The sequence below is a fragment of the Piliocolobus tephrosceles genome, chromosome 5 (genome assembly GCF_002776525.5).
Source record: "Piliocolobus tephrosceles isolate RC106 chromosome 5, ASM277652v3, whole genome shotgun sequence".
Lineage (NCBI taxonomy): Eukaryota > Metazoa > Chordata > Mammalia > Primates > Cercopithecidae > Piliocolobus > Piliocolobus tephrosceles.
The window spans coordinates 131,469,886-131,486,174 of NC_045438.1; the positions used below are offsets into that span (position 1 = coordinate 131,469,886).

At 42.3% G+C, this 16,289-nt stretch overlaps 1 protein-coding gene across 1 annotated transcript in view; it reads right to left on the reverse strand.

Moving 5' to 3' along the window:
- TBC1D22B (TBC1 domain family member 22B) overlaps positions 1-16,289 on the reverse strand; it is a 76,976-nt gene that overhangs the window by 50,705 nt on the left and 9,982 nt on the right. Inside the window, exons 2-4 of the mRNA XM_023212694.2 lie at positions 13,471-13,527; positions 2,629-2,936; positions 124-303 (exon numbers count right to left, since the gene is read on the reverse strand). Of these exons, the coding sequence (XP_023068462.1) occupies positions 124-303; positions 2,629-2,936; positions 13,471-13,527 (545 nt within the window). The remainder of the gene's footprint in view (positions 1-123; positions 304-2,628; positions 2,937-13,470; positions 13,528-16,289) is intronic.

Consider the following 16,289-nt stretch of genomic DNA (forward strand, 5'->3'; position numbering starts at 1 on the left):
AATGGGCACCAGGTCAGGACAAGCTAGAAAAGTAAAAGGAAGAATAAAGAGCAGTAGCTTCCAGGTCTCCGAGAATTCCAGTCACCAAAAGCTCCTACCTTGCCTGGGCCCACAGGGACTCACCTAAGTCAGTGTTGTGGCTGGAGAGAAGCTGACGGAATTTTTCTAGGCGGGTTTTCTCCCGGACAGTCATTGGGGGGGCCCCAGAAGCGTTCTGATCCGAGATCCGGGCAACGAGGGGGATGATGGGCCGGAGAGGGAGTGACTGCTGTTTGTGGAGTGGGTTCCTCAGGCATGTATCACCTGAGATCATTTGAAAAAGAAACAGAACGGGCTGTGTGAGGAGCATGGATTCTGAGAAGCCTTAAACCTAACCGTTCAGCATCGTGTCTCCTCCCCAAGGCTGTGGCTGCCTGTGTGCACTGCCTGAGGTGCCCAGCTGAGGGGCAGCGAGGGGCCAGAACCCAGCCACGCTCCATTCACTGCCCAGAGAAAGGGCTGCATTTATATCAAACACACCAAGGCACCTTAGGTGCTAACAGAGACTCCAGATGCTACAGCAACTTCTAAGAACTTTTTTGGTGACTCTAAAGGAAAATCAAATGTTTTCTTTCTACCCCAACTTAGAACTTTTCTTGGTGCCAAACAGTGAGTTTAGTTTAGTCTAAGGCAGAGTTTTCCTTCCCATTCCACATCCCAGAGCACATAAGGAATGATGACAATGCAGATGACACCACAAAGCACAAGGCTGCAATAAATGGAGGTGGTTGCTCTCCACAAGCCCTGGAACCCCCGGCTGCTCCATGGACTAAGAGGATCAATATCTCCATACATCCTGTACCCGGCTCTTGGCCCATCAGTGTGCCCTGGTGAGAAGCTCTGGCCTAAGGCAATCCTGCCTTTGGTGGCTGCAGTTCCTTTGTGCGCCTACATTTCCCACCAAAATGAACCAGTTCTTAATTCTGCCAGGATATGACTGAAATAACAAACAAAGACTCAAACTGAACTCTGTCTTGTTCTTGACATTTCTAGACTAGATGGTGGGTAGGGAGAATAAGCACTACAGGACTCAGATATATTGAGTGTTTCCTATGTATAAGGCATATAGGTCACTTTTACATATGACCTCTCATTTGATCCTTAGAACACATGGTAGGAATGTATAACTATTGTACAGACAAGAAACTGCAGCCAGAGAGGTTAAATTATTTGCAAGTGAGAGGTGAAAAACCACCTTAGGTAAGCCTGACTCTGAAACTCTTGTATTACCACAAGCAAAACTCAGTTTTCAATTCTAGTTGTGCTTACATGACTGCCTCATATTCTTTACACGGCTGGGCCTTAAAAAGTAGTAGTCACAACAAAAATTAAACAGTGAATATCAACCAACCAGTACTACTAGAAGGTTTACAAAAACAACTTCCACGAGGCAGTTGGCTGGGAAGCCTAGTGTAACGAGAGGACTAGAAAATGCAGACACACTGTAAAGCTGAGACAGATGTAAATCTCTGCTATTACCTATTTACAGACAGATGCCCGCAGGAGAAAACCTCCTCAGGGAGAATGCTCTGGGCTGGGCCGGGGAGGTCCTGGCTGCACAGGGCAGCTCATTATGTATCACAGTAGGGGCCTTCCTCACACTGGGAATCTCTGGAGACCCTCCATCACTGTGTGTAGACACCTTCCACAGCCTGCAGCTGTGGCCACCTGGTCAGTAACACTGAATGCCTATCTGTGCATGGCACTGAAGGTTCACGCCAGAGCCCAAATCAGTGATGGAAAATAACTGTGGAATGATTGCAAAGACCTTACAGCCATGAAAAAAGTTCCCTCAGAACATGAGCCAAGGCTCTGATGTTCTTTTACTTCCTTTTCATCCTTTACCTGCTCACCGCTTTAACTCTCACTGCAATGACAAAGCTTCCCTCTCCAGTTCCCAACATACTTTCATAAAACCCATTAGGGCAACATTAAACACAACCATGAATATTTAAAGGAATACACTGAGAGTCCCCAAAGGTCTAATAAAACCACCATCACATCAACCATTACTCTGGCCAGTTTCCCGAAAAGAAACAGAGAGGCCTCTGCTTCCATCCCACCCAACCTGATGGGACCTGCCCGATGGTCAGGAAGCTGAGACCTGGGGCCTTTAGGCACATTTGCTCCCTCCCTCAGGAACAGGAAGAGACAACCTTATGCTAGTAGCTGTTCCCTAGGGCTGAGAAAGTCAAACCACAGTGGCCAAACAATTGTGAAATTCAGCCACTAACAGCTTTAAATACATTAGTTAATATTTCTAAACCTGACCAGGCCTAAAGCAATGTGAAGCAATCAAACCAGAAGTTTTGGACTCCACTACAGGGAAAGGAAGAAGAGAAGAGGAGAATGGCAAACAACACCTGGGTGTTAGAAAGTGAAGGCCCAGGTTATCAGACTGGGCAGCCACCACTGTGGGAGGGGCAAGTATAGCTTGTGACCACTCAGGCTTAATGATGCCATGTCTCAGGTTTGAATTTACCACCCCACTGAATATTTATTGAGTGAGGCCACAAAGAAAAATCGCTTTTATTTAAAATGCATGCTGCTGAGAAGGCTGAGGCTATGAAGGGAGCAGGAAGGACTTACTAGAGTTTCTGGACAGCTGGGCATCACTGCTGGATTTTATGACCTTGTAGTTGGCAGGAACATCCGATGTCGTTGACTGGGACCGTTCTGGTTTTACCCTCAGCTTGCTGTGGTTTTCTAGAACTTGGGCTGCAGTTGCCAAAGCAACTTTTGAGTTCAGAGTTTGGAAAGAAGGTGAGGAAAAGTCCTCTTCCTCATCATCGCCAATGTCCCAAGCATCACTGGTATTCCGTGCAAACTCATGAAAACTGGAGGCCTTCTTATTCTTCAAAGGAACTGTGCTGACTTTTGATCGTTCTTTAATGAAACTTCAAGAAAGGAGACACGATTACCAAGGAATGGCCTGACACATCTGACCACCTGCATTTGCTTATTATTATAATGTTAATAAATTACAAACTACTCCATACATAATCATTAGCTTCTTCAAACAAAAATGGCCCATATCCATTCTTCATCTAGATACATCCAGACCAGCCTGAGATCGCAGAGACAGATGTAGCAGAGACAGCAATGGTCACCAAACATCCCATGTGCTCTTGTACACTTCCTGGCCCCCATGCACTTAGGTGAGGCCATATGACCAGTTCTGGCCAATGGACTAAGAAGAGAAATAAGGCGATTACTTCCAGGCAAAGTAGAGAATAGGTGTCAGTTCTGTATAATCTCTTTTTTTTTTTTTTTTTTTGAGACAGAGTTTCTGTCATCCAGGCTGGAGTGCAGTGGTACAATCATGGCTCACTGCAGTCTTGACCTCCTGGGCTCCAGTGATCCACCACAGCCTCTTGAGTAGCTGGGACTACAGGTGTGCATTACCATGCCTGGCTAATTTTATTATTATTTTCTGTAGACACAAGGTTTCACTATGTTGCCCAGGCTGGTCTTGAGCTCCTGGGCTCAAGCAATCCTCCCACCTTGGCCTCCCAAATTGTTGGGATTACAGGTGTGAGCCACCATGCCTGACCTATAGCTTCTCTTCTATCATGATGACTGGCAAGATGGTAGAGACTCCCTCAGCCTAGGTAACTGAGTGACTATGTGAAGCAGCAGTAACTATGTCGAGGAGCCTGTCCTCTGCCCTTACCTCACCCCCATTTTAGACATGTAGCATGAGCAGGAAGTAGACCTTTACTGTGTTAATCCACTGAGATTTGAAAGTTGATCTGCTATCACTAAGAGTAGCACATAAACTATAGCCAGAAAACGAGATAATTTTAGGTAGTCCACATATGTAGCATTAAACCTTAAGTCCCAAAATAAAAAAAGTTGTTCCATTTTTTGTTCTTCCGTTAGCCTTGAGAAGAAAGTTGAAGTTTGGTGCTACTCTGTCTTTAAGACCATTTTCTAAGTAGGTGCCAAAGTGAGAGCAGCCTCAGAATCAATATATTTTCTAGCAACAAGATCTGGCTCCAAATTTAGTAAGACTGTTTGGTTTTTCACTGGGTATTTATATGGTTCTTTTCTTTTAAGAGTCAGGGCCTTGCTCTGTCATCCAGGGTGGAGTGATGGAGAGCAGTAGAGAAATCTTGGCTCACTGCAGTCTTGAACTCCTGTGCTCAAGCAATCCTTCCACCTTAGCCTCCTGAGTAGCTGGACTACAGGCGCACACCACCATGCTTAGATTTTTTTTCTTTTGAAGAAATAAGGGTCTCATGTTGCTCTCGCTAATCTCAAACTCCTGGCCTCAAGTGATCCTCTCACCTTAGCCTCCCAAATTGCTGGGATTACAGGCATGAGTCACCACACCCAGAAGTTACTTCTTGTTTATGACAAATGTTATTTGTTTTCTATTTATAGAAATTATAATATTTGTTTTTTAAAACAAGTCTATTTGAGTGGCCAGGCATGGTGGCTCACGCCTGTAATCCCAGCACTTTGGGAGGCGAAGGCAGGAGTTTGAGATCAGCCTGGCCAATATGGTGAAACCCCATCTCTACTAAAAAATACAAAAAATCTCTACTAAAAAAATATAAAAATTAGCTGGATGTGGTGGCACACACCTATAATCCCAGCTACTCATGAGGCTGAGGCAGGAGAATTGCTTAAACCCAGGAGGTGGAAGTTACAGTGAGCCAAGATCATGCCACTGCACTCCAGCCTGGATGAAAGAGTGACACTCCATCTCAAAAAAAAAAAAAAAAAAAAAGAACTATAGGAGACAAGTACCCAAATCAAAGAAAAGAAAACTGAGGCTGCATGTTCTGGACTCATCCACCATGGCTTCTCCTTTGTAAAAGGGGACCTGATCTACCATCTGCAGTACCACCTCAGTGGATTCACTGTCGAGAACAAACATGCAGCTGTGTAAGAAAGATCTGTCATCTAATATACTGCCCAGGAGTATGTGGATATTACTGTTTTCCTCCTTAGGGGCATGTGTACATCAAGACTGCATAAATACTGGATGTTTTCAGAATTCTTTAAACAATCATCAAATCAAGAAATTGAATTTTAACTCAGGTCAAAGAGATGACTTGAAGCTGATGGCCTAACATGGGGTGACATACACTCACAATAGGACTGGATGGACACACTACAGAGAGACAGGCCAGGCTGGCTGTCAGGTTCTAACAGGTGCCGACTTCTGAGAAAAATGAAGACGGTTAACCAGCTGAGGAGTGGGTACCAGGGTGTGTGTTGTATTTTTCTTCATACCCTTTTTATGCATTTGAAGGTTTTCATTACATGTATATATTTATTTGTTTGTTTGTTTGTTTGTTTTGAGAAGGAGCCTTGCTCTGTCACCTAGGCTGTAGTGCACTGGCATGATCTAGGCTCACTGCAACCTCCACCTCCTGGGTTCAAGCGATTCTCTTGCCTCTGCCTCCTGAGTAGCTGGGACTACAGGCATGCACCACCATGCCCAACTAATTTTTGTAGTTTTAGTAGAGATGGTGTTTCATCATGTTGGTCAGGCTGGTCTCAAATTCCTGACCTCAGGTGATCTGCCTGCCTTGGCTTCCCAAAGTGCTGGGATCACAAGTACGAGCCACCACGCCCGGCTGGTTTTCATTACATTTTTGAAGCAGATGATGATTCAATATATTTGAAGTAGATTAAGAATTGGAATTTATTCAAATGAAGACTTGCCAATAGAAACTGGGAGGACATTTTCCAACACAATGAAGAAGAAAGAAGGGAGAAAAGCCTGTCATTCCCCATGACATAAAGACATGAGACTCAAGGCAGACCATTTTGAGGCTGCCAGAAATGATTTTAAGGACACCAGCCCACAAAACCCAAAATTCAACCAACCAATTTAAAAGGCAGCTCTACCCCGAGGAAAGAAGCTTTCATGGAGGAAGGGGTTGGTTTCACCTAGAAAAGGGAAAGAGTCTGAGGACAAAACAAGGTTGGTGAGAACCACCCACAAGAATGAAAGAGAAAGCCGGAATATCCAGAATCTACAAAGAACTCAAACAAATATACAAGAAAAAAACAAACAACCCCATCAAAAAGTGGGGAAAGGATATGAACAGACATTTCTCAAAAGAAGACATTCATACAGCCAACAGACACATGAAAAAATGCTCATCATCACTCGCCATCAGAGAAATGCAAATCAAAACCACAATGAGATACCATCTCACACCAGTTAGAATGGCAATCATTAAAAAATCAGGAAACAACAGGTGTTGGAGAGGATGTGGAGAAATAGGAACACTTTTACACTGTTGGTGGGATTGTAAACTAGTTCAACCATTATGGAAAACAGTATGGCAATTCCTCAAGGATCTAGAACTAGATGTACCATATGACCCAGCCATCCCACTACTGGGTATATACCCAAAGGATTATAAATTATTCTACTACAAAGACACATGCACACGTATGTTTATTGCAGCACTATTCACAATAGCAAAGACTTGGAATCAACCCAAATGTCCATCTGTGACAGACTGGATTAAGAAAATGTGGCACATATACACCATGGAATACTATGCAGCCATAAAAAAGGATGAGTTTGCGTCCTTGGTAGGGACATGGATGCAGCTGGAAACCATCATTCTTAGCAAACTATCACAAGAAGAGAAAACCAAACACCGCATGTTCTCACTCATAGGTGGGAACTGAACAATGAGCTCACTTGGACTCGGGAAGGGGAACATCACACACTGGGGCCTATCATGGGGAGGGGGGAGAGGGGAGGGATTGCATTGGGGAGTTATACATGATATAAATGATGAATTGATGGGTGCTGACGAGTTGATGGGTGCAGCACACCAACATGGCACAAGTATACATATGTAACAAACCTGCACGTTATGCACATGTACCCTAGAACTTAAAGTATAATTAAAAAAAAAAAAAAAAAGAAAGAGAAAGCTGGGCACACGCCTGTAATCCCAGAACTTTGGGAGGCCGAGGCAGGCAGATTACTTGAGGTCAGGAGTTCAAGAACAACCTGACCAACATGGTGAAACCTCGTCTCCACTAAAAATACAAAAATCAGCCAGGTGCAGTGGTACACACCTGTAATCCCAGCTACTTGGGAGGCTGAGGCAGGAGAATTGCTTGAACCCAGGAGGCAGAGGTTACAGTGAGCCATAATTGCGCCACTGCACTCCAGTCTGGGCGACAGAGCAAGACTCCATCTCCAAAAAAAAGAAAAAAAAAGAACGAAACAGCAAAGCAAGAAGTAAAAGGTACTTTGGTTTACCACTGACAGAAGGCAGAGAATCCACAGACCAGGAACAATAAACAATAATGGGTAAATTTAAGGCTCTAAAGCTTTTCCATGTTTACTAGTTATACTCTCTCCAGAGGAGATACATAAATTCACACATAAATATTGGCTACTCACTGGCTACCAGACCCTATGTTAAATTTTATATATACCCATTTTCTCATCTAATGCCCATTAATAATCCTATGAGGATTATTAATAATCCTATGAGGATAATCCATATGAGGTGGGTATTGAGCAGGCAGTGAGGTCTGGGCTCAAATCCAGGTCTACCTGACTCCTGAGCCAGCGTGTGCTGCTAACTACTTACTCTACCTAGAAAAAAGCAGCTAAAAAGAAGGCCAGGGCCTAGAAGGATCTGTAGCTTAGGAAGAGAAGTCACCAAGTAAACTGAGCCACACACCACCACAGCTGTAATTCTCCCCAACTATACACAGCCAATAAGCCTGACTCTCACATCCTGTAGGAAAAAAAAAAATCTCACCTTGTAGGAAAAGACTTAGGTCTGACACACATTGCCTATTCTGAGTAGACAGGAAAGAAGCCACATCTAGGCATGGGCTCCTTATAAGAGAAATGCCACCCCTTTCTGTTGACCCCAGTAGTTGCAGCAAAAAGTTAATCCAGGTAACTCCAGCTAGGGATGCCTTCAGTTTATACATTCCATTTAAACACAGTTCGAAGTAGTTTATACTTAACTCAAGGTAAAAGAATGCCACAGTGTGGCTTGAAGTCTAACCAAGATTATTTATTATAATTATTATGATTGAGATGGATTCTTACTCTGTTGCCCAGGTTGGAGTGCAGTGGCGCAATCTTGGCTCACTGCAACCTCCGCCTCCCGGGTTCAGGCAATTCTCTTGCCTCAGAATCCCCAGTAGCTGGGACTACAGGCACATGCCACTATGCTCGGCTAATTTTTGTATTTTTAGTAGAGACGGGGTTTCACCATGTTGGCCAGGCTGGTCTCGAACTCCTGACCTCAGGTGATCTGCCCACCTTGGCCTGCCTCCCAAAGCGTTGGGATTACAGGCATGAGCCACCATGCCCCACCTTAACCAAGATTATTGAAACACAACTCTATCAAAGTCACAATCAAACTGGCCTCTGATGAACACCTTCACCATACCTCCTTACAAGTGTACGACAAATCATTGTTTAGAAAGCACCTTTGCAGATACTTCACGCAATCCTCACAAATCTGTGAGGTAAGTCTTACTATCTCTACCTTATGAATGAAGAAACTAAGGCTCAGAAAGTTTCAGTAATTTGCCCAAGGTCATGGAGATGGTAAGTGGCAAAGAAAAAGGGATTCAAGAAGTGTAGGGAATACTAAAAATTTCAAAAACCTAATAAATGGCACATTTGACTTGGCAAAGTACTTGGTGATGAGTACCTTAGTAACACAAACACCTAAGGGTATGTTGAAAAAGAGTGGCCACAGGCTACACTGGTTAGGAGTATAAAAGACCAAGCATTCTGTAATTTGATCATACTACACTGTCTTACTGATACAGATGTTCTACTTAACAGAATTTTCTAGAAAAACGTTTGACACTGGCAAGTGATATGAAGTAGGTGGAGAAATTTAGTAACAATCAAATAAATTCAGGTATCTTAGTAACTAGTGTGGCTTCATATGAACTAGTTTTATAACTCGGAATTAGGACTTAGCATACTTGAGCATCAATTCAGAAAACAATAAACTTAGAAGCTTGTTATACCATCAAGTGGCCAATGGAGCTGCTCAGCAATGAGACTAGTTTTATCTGAGCTATAAAAATTATTGCAGGCAATAGTATCACTAATAGTAATCATTTGGCAAATTAAAGTCAATATACATGGACAGGGAATGACTTCCTGTGCTTGTGCAGTTTAGATGATTGAAGACCCAATGTAAAGGCTTCTGCTGTGATATGTATTAACCACACAGTAATTAATGATGGGCTGAAGTGGAACGATAATCATGTAGCAGAGAAAGTCATAAAAATGTCCTAACAAAGGTACTAAAATAGAGGTGGTAAATGTTTTATGGCAACAATCTGAAATTGTAAAATGGTCTGGTGCAGAGGTAGACGTGGTCCCATGTTGTAAAATATCAGTATCAAACCACCACATACATGAAAAAGGGAACCAATTAATCCAGTGACAATTAAATTCCTCCCAAACTGTAAAGCTAAGTAATTACTCCTATTGAAAGCGTGACTGAAACTCTGCTGAAGGATCAGTGAAAATATTCACGATTTTATATCATTAACAGGTGAGAAAATGATAGTATATAAAGTTTGCCTTGGCAGTTTGGGATATGGAAATATTCTTGAAGATCTGTCCTAAATACAAAATTAGGAAAAGCTCAGTTGATGACAGGTGCAGACAAGGTATGGTGATCTTGATCAAAACATAAAATGGACAGTATACTCAATGCCTTATATATGAATGGATGAACGGATTTATAGGTTAGCCACATGTTTGTCAAAGGTTGTGCTAGAACAGATCTATTAACAATCAATAACTCCTGACTGTGACCAGAATGGTTGTGGCTACATGTAACATAATACTCAACTATGATCCTTAAATCGTAAGACCACAATGTAGGTCTAGGCTGTTGTCTTTGCTATTTTCGTTTTTTTTGTTGTTGTTGTTGTTGTTTTTGCCTCGGGGTTACAAGTTGGCTGCTATAGCTTTCAGAATCACACTCACACTATCACGTTCAAAAGCAGGAAATGTGAGTGGCAGCAAAAAGAGGGTTTCTTCACAGAACCATCTCCCATTCTGACCAAAAAAGAAAATCTTTCCAAGAACCCTCCCCCAGGAGACTTTCTTTGGCCAGAACCAATGAGATGAGACCACTCTATGCCAGTCACTGGCATTACTAAAGAATTATCATGAAAGGCTTAAACCAATCTTAATACCTCCCCTAAGTGCACTGTTGCTTACTCAATATCTGAACAAAATTATGGTTCTTGAGCATGAAAGAAGCAGGCACAGGGAAGACTATCAGGTAGGTAACCAGTAGTGCCTGCCTCACTGGCCAACAGACCAGAAAGTCGATTCTTGATAAAACCAAAGAATAGCAGAATTCATTCTATTTAATGTGACGATCACACAGATATCACAGAAAACATGCTCCCCTTAAGAGCTAACAGCCAGATACGGTGGCTCACCCCTGTAATCCCAGCACGTTGGGAGGCCAAAGCAGGCTGATCACTTGAGTCCAGGAGTTTGAGACCATCATGGGCAACATGGTGAAACCCCATCTACACTAAAAATACAAAAATTAGCCAGGCATGGTGGCCCACGCCTGTAGTCCCAGTTACTGTGGGTGGGGTTGGGGGTGAGGCACGTGGGAGCTGAGGCAGGAGGATGGCTTGAGCCCCAGAGGTCAAGGCTGCAGTGAGCCCTGATCATGCCAGTGCACTCTAGCCTGGGCAAGAGAACAAGACTCTCTGGAAACAAACAAACAAACAAAAAAAAAAAACAGTGGCTCATGCCTGTAATCCCAGCACTTTGGGAGGCCAAGGCAGGTCGGTTACTTCAGTTCAGGGGTTCGAGACTAGCCTGGGCAACATAGCGAAACTGTGTCTCTACAAAAAATACAAAAATTAGCCAGTTGTGGTGGTGCACACCTGTAGTCCCAGCTACTAGGGAGGCTGAGATGGGAGGACTGCTTGAGCCCAGGAGGCAGAGACTACAGTGAGCCAAGATGACACCACTGCATTCCAGCCAATAGAGCGACCCTATCTCAAAAGAAAAAAAAAGACGACATAACAAAAGGTGCAAACCAAGGAACATTAAAGAAAAGCCTGATGTTTAAATAAATGAGATAGTTTCATTCCTTCATTCAATAAATATGTACTCAGTGCCTACTCTGTGCCACATGCTGTTCTAGAGGCTATGAGTACAGTAATGAACAAAACAAAGCCCCTGCTCTCAAGAAATCTATGCAATAGTGGTTTCTGATTTAAAAAAAAAAAAAAAAGTGTGCACCTTGCAGACGAGAACAGCAGTCATGCTTCCTCAGTAATTCAGAAGACTGTGCCTTATACATACACCAAATCGCAAAAAGGAAACAAGTTGGTAAAATTATAGAAAGTGCACCACATACTCAGCTAGGTTATTTCTAAAATTTTTAAATACTGATAATGCATATTTGATATAGCATTCTTCTAGGTATTCAAAATACTTTAATGTATATTATCCTTTTTCTCTTTTCTTATTTTAAAAACCACTTTATTTATATATTTAGAACAGTTTTAGGTTCACAGCAAAATCCAGAGGCAGGTACAGAGATTTCCTATATACTCCCTTCTCCCACATAGGCACAGCCTCTCCATTATGAACATCTGCCACCACAGTGGTACATTTGTTACAGTTGATGAACCTACACTGATACGTTATAATCACTCAAAAGTCAGTAGTTTGAATTAGGGTTCACTCTTGGTGTTGTACATTCTGTGGGTTTGAACAAATGCATAATGACATGTATCCACTGTTTCTTGTTTTGTTTTGCTTTGTTTTTTGAGACAGAGTCTCGCTCTGTCACCCAGGGTGGAGTGCAGTGGCTTGATTTCAGCCCACTGCAACCCTCAGCTCCCAGGGTCAAGCAATTCTCCCACCTCAGCCTCTAGGGTAGCTGAAATTACAGGCGCCTGCCACAAGGCCCAGCTAATTATTGTATTTTTATTAGAGATGGGGTTTCACCATGTCGGCCAGGCTGGTTTCAAACTCCTGACCTCAGGTGATCTGCCCACCTCAGCCTCCCAAAGTGCTGGGATTACAGGGATGAGCCACTGCGCCCGGCAGTATCCACCTCGTTTTTATAGTATCATACAGGGTAGCTGCACTGCCTTAAAAATCCTCAGTGCTCCACTTATTCATATCTCCCCTCAACCCCACCCCTTGGCAACTGATCTTCTCACTGTCTCCCTATTTTGCCTTTTCCAGAATGTCATATAGTTGGAACCATAATTGTACATTATCTTGACTTCCCTATTAAGACACAGGCCCCAGGAAAGTGAGAACCTACATCTGTATCTCCCAAACCATTCAGCTTTCATTAACAACAACAACTTTCCCAGAAACTAGTCTCTAAAATTAAGCATGCCCCCAAATAGAGGCCAAAGTTCTTAGAAAATCTCACAAGGTGACCTACCCCCTCATTTAAGTTCACTGTGTATCAGTGATGGTCCGTGAGAGACAGATGGGATAAAGGGATAATTGGGGGTGTGGATACATAGCCACACACCTTGGATTTAACTAGAGTCTGTTGCATTTGAAAATAATTTATTAGAGTTCTAGAGATATAGCCTCCTAAATAGCTTTTATTTATTTATTTTTATTTTTTTGAGATGGCATCTCACTTTGTCACCCAGGCTAGAGTGTAATGGCATGATCTCAGCTCACTGCAACCTCTGCCTCCTGGGTTCAAGTGATTCTCATGCCTCAGCCTCCCAAGTAGCTGGGATTACAGGTGCCTGCCGTGCCTGCCACCACACCCAGCTAATTTTTGTATTTTTAGCAGAGACAGGGTTTCATCATGTTGGCCAGGCTAGTCTCGAACTTCTGACCTCAAGTGATCCACCTGCCTCGGCCTCCCAAAGTGCTGGGATTACAGACATGAGCCACCGTGCCCAGTCCTAAATAGCTTTTAACTCTTCTGTACATATGCCTGGGTCTCTTTGAGTGTGTCAAAGGGAAAGAGGAACTAAAGAATGTCAGCCTACAGTTATATTCTGTTGCCCTAGTTCTCATAGTAAAAGTAAGGAAAACATGGCAGACCTACCTATATTCAGAAGCAGTGAGCCTCGGAAACCAGATCTCCTGCTAAAAGATCTGGAAGTCATCAATCTTCTGGTTTCAGGGACAACATTTAATCAATAAAGACATTTTGACCATTCTCTTTTGACCAAAGAATGCAATACCAAACCCTACATATACCAGTTCCCAATATAGGAAAACACAAAATCTCTAATGGATGTTAATTTCCCATTTAGCAACGGATCATTTGGAAGTAAGAACATTGCTCATCTCCTGGCACAAAATAGGGCAGAAGAGAAGCTTAAAAAGGTCAAAGTGGAAACTGTCATTTCAACAAAATAGGGGAGGGCATAGGTGTGACAGAAGTAGATAGATAAAAGGAAAATGTCTTGACTTACTTTTTGGTGAGCCGAGGGTCAAGAGGAGGATGCTGTGCTCCATATACAGGCTGGATACTAAAAGCAGAAAAAAAAAAAAAAAAGGAAGAAATAAACTGTTAGTTTAGTTGGGAAACTAAATATGTTGGCTGAGAGCCATCTGCATCACAAAATTGGATGGGACTTTGAGAAATAGGTTATCTCTAATAACTGTACTCAAATCATCCCCCAAAGAGAGCAACCTTTCCTTTAAAAAATATATTTGATAATGTTCATTTTCCCTGGTGAAGTTTCAGTGCCTTACACACCTACGTGTAAAGAAGGCAGGATGGAAAGGTAACGGGCTTTAGAGCTAGAGAGAGCAGAATTCAAATGCCAGTTCTGGCACTCAGTACCACTATGAACTTCCAGCAAGCTTTTTGACTCCTTTGAACTTGTTTTCCCATCAAAGTGGGAATACTGCCTACTTGAAAGGCTCATTGGGCTAAAAGACAGTGAAGGGTGACCTAAGGAACTCACACACTGCAGGAGGGGTACAAAGTGACATAACCACTTCAAAAAACAGTTTGGGCATATCTAGGAAGAATGAAATATGCATACCCTAAGACCCAGTATTTTCACTCCCAAATAGGTATCTTAAGATAAATACATACCTATATGTATTAGGAGATATATATAAGACTATTCAAAGCACCATGGCACCTCTTAGCCCCAAACTAGAAATAACCCCAATGTCCATCAGTAATGAAAAGAGAAATCAATTGCAACATGTTTATACAGTATAACATTATATGGCAATGATAATATATGTGAAGTAGGGCTTCAAGTAACAATGTGGATGGATCTTACAAATGTCATGTTGAACAAATGAAGTATAAGAGAATAAATACTGTATGATTCTATTTACATAGACTTCAAAAACTGACAAAAGTAGTTTCTACTGTTTAGGGATGCATGCAGAGTAATATTATAAAGAAAGAAAGGGGCCGGGCACGGTGGCTCACGCCTGTAATCCCAGCACCTTGGGAGACTGAGGCGGGCGGATCACGAGGTCAGGAGATCGAGACCATCCTGGCTAACACAGTGAAACCCCGTCTCTACTGAAAATACAAAAAAAAAGAAAAAAAAGAAAGGAGTAAATGATATAGTTCTCTCTAGGGGAAAGAAAGAAGGAGACAGCAAATAGACACAGAAGTTTCTGGGGGTGTTCACTTTGTGATTATTCATTAAGCCATCATACCACACATTTGCGCTTCATGTACTTTTCTGTAACATATCACAATTAAAAGAAAATGAGCTGGATGGGGTGCCTCACACCTATAATCCCAGCACTTTGGGAGGCTGGGGCAAAAAGACTGCTTGAGCCCAGGAGTTTGAAATCAGCCTGGGCAACAAAGTGAGACCCTGTTTCTACAAGAAAATAAAAAATTAGCTGGGCATGGTGGTGCACATCTGTAGTCTCAGCTAGTTGGGAGGCTGAGACAGGGGGATTGCTTGACCCCAGGAGTGTCCAGACTGCAGTGAGCACACCACTGCACTCCAGCCTGGACCCTATTGGAAAGGAAAGGCAAAGGGAAGGAAGAGAAGAAAGAAAATGAGAATAAATGACTTGAGAATAACTATATATCAAGCCAAACTATTGTTTAAGTATAAATGTAAAAAAAACCAAAAAACAAAAAAAAAACTACTTTCAACATATAAGAACTCAGGGAAAATGTGCTCCTTGACTCCTGCCTGAAGAAGCTGTGAGAGAACAAACTTTAATCATGAGATAGAGAAACCATGGCAAAAGGATTGGTGGGGAGCCCTGAATGAATCCAACCTTACAACTAGGTCTTACATTTGAGGCAAAGAGAATGTAAAAGTAATATAATTGACAAAAGTTAAAAGGAGGAAAAAATGGACAAATGAAGTCCATTGACTTCTTCATCTTTTACTGACAGGGCTCAGAAGATATTTAAAGCAGATAGCTCAATGTGCAAATCTATGTCACTACCTGCTTAACATTAAATCCTAATGTAGATTTGCAAATGTTAATAGAGGAATATGTATGTTTTACGATAGAAAATAAAACCAAGAAAAATAATATAATCAACTAGAAGGAGGTGGAAAGAGAGCGGTGAGGAATATACTTACTAATTTCATCATTGTTCATGGTAGGGAGTCAACGGGTACCGTCTGAAGAAATATCGTATAAAGTTACACTTATAAACATAATCACTAGAATAAAAAGATAAATCTTCCAAATTATCAGAATTATATATATATATGCCCTCCCCTCAAAAGCAAGCACAGTCCACATAGTGAAAGATTTTTTTAAGAAGAAAATATTTTTAAAAGGTCAAGCATGGTAGCTCACATCTGTAATCCCAGCACTTTGGGACACTGAGGTGGGAAAACCACTTGAGGCTAGAATTTTGACCAGCCTGAGCAACACAGCAAGACCCTATACGTACAAAAAATTTAAAAATTAGCCAACTGTGGTGGTGCATGCTTGCAGTTCTAGTTATTTGGGAAGCTGAGGTGGGAGGATTACTTGAGCCCAGGAGTTTGAGACTACAGTGACCTATCATCATGTCACTGTACTATAGCCTGGGCAACAGAGTAAGAGAGTAAGTCCTTCTCTCAAAAAAAAAAAAAAAGGCAAGGCGCGGTGGCTCACACCTGTAATTCCAGCACTTTGGGTGGCCGAGGCAGGTGGTTCACGAGGTCAGCAGATCGAGACCATCCTGGCTAATACGGTGAAACCCTGTCTCTACTAAAAATACAAAAAAAAAAAAAAAAAAATTAGCCGGGCATGGTGGCAGGTGCCTGCAGTCCCAGTTACTCCAGAGGCTGAG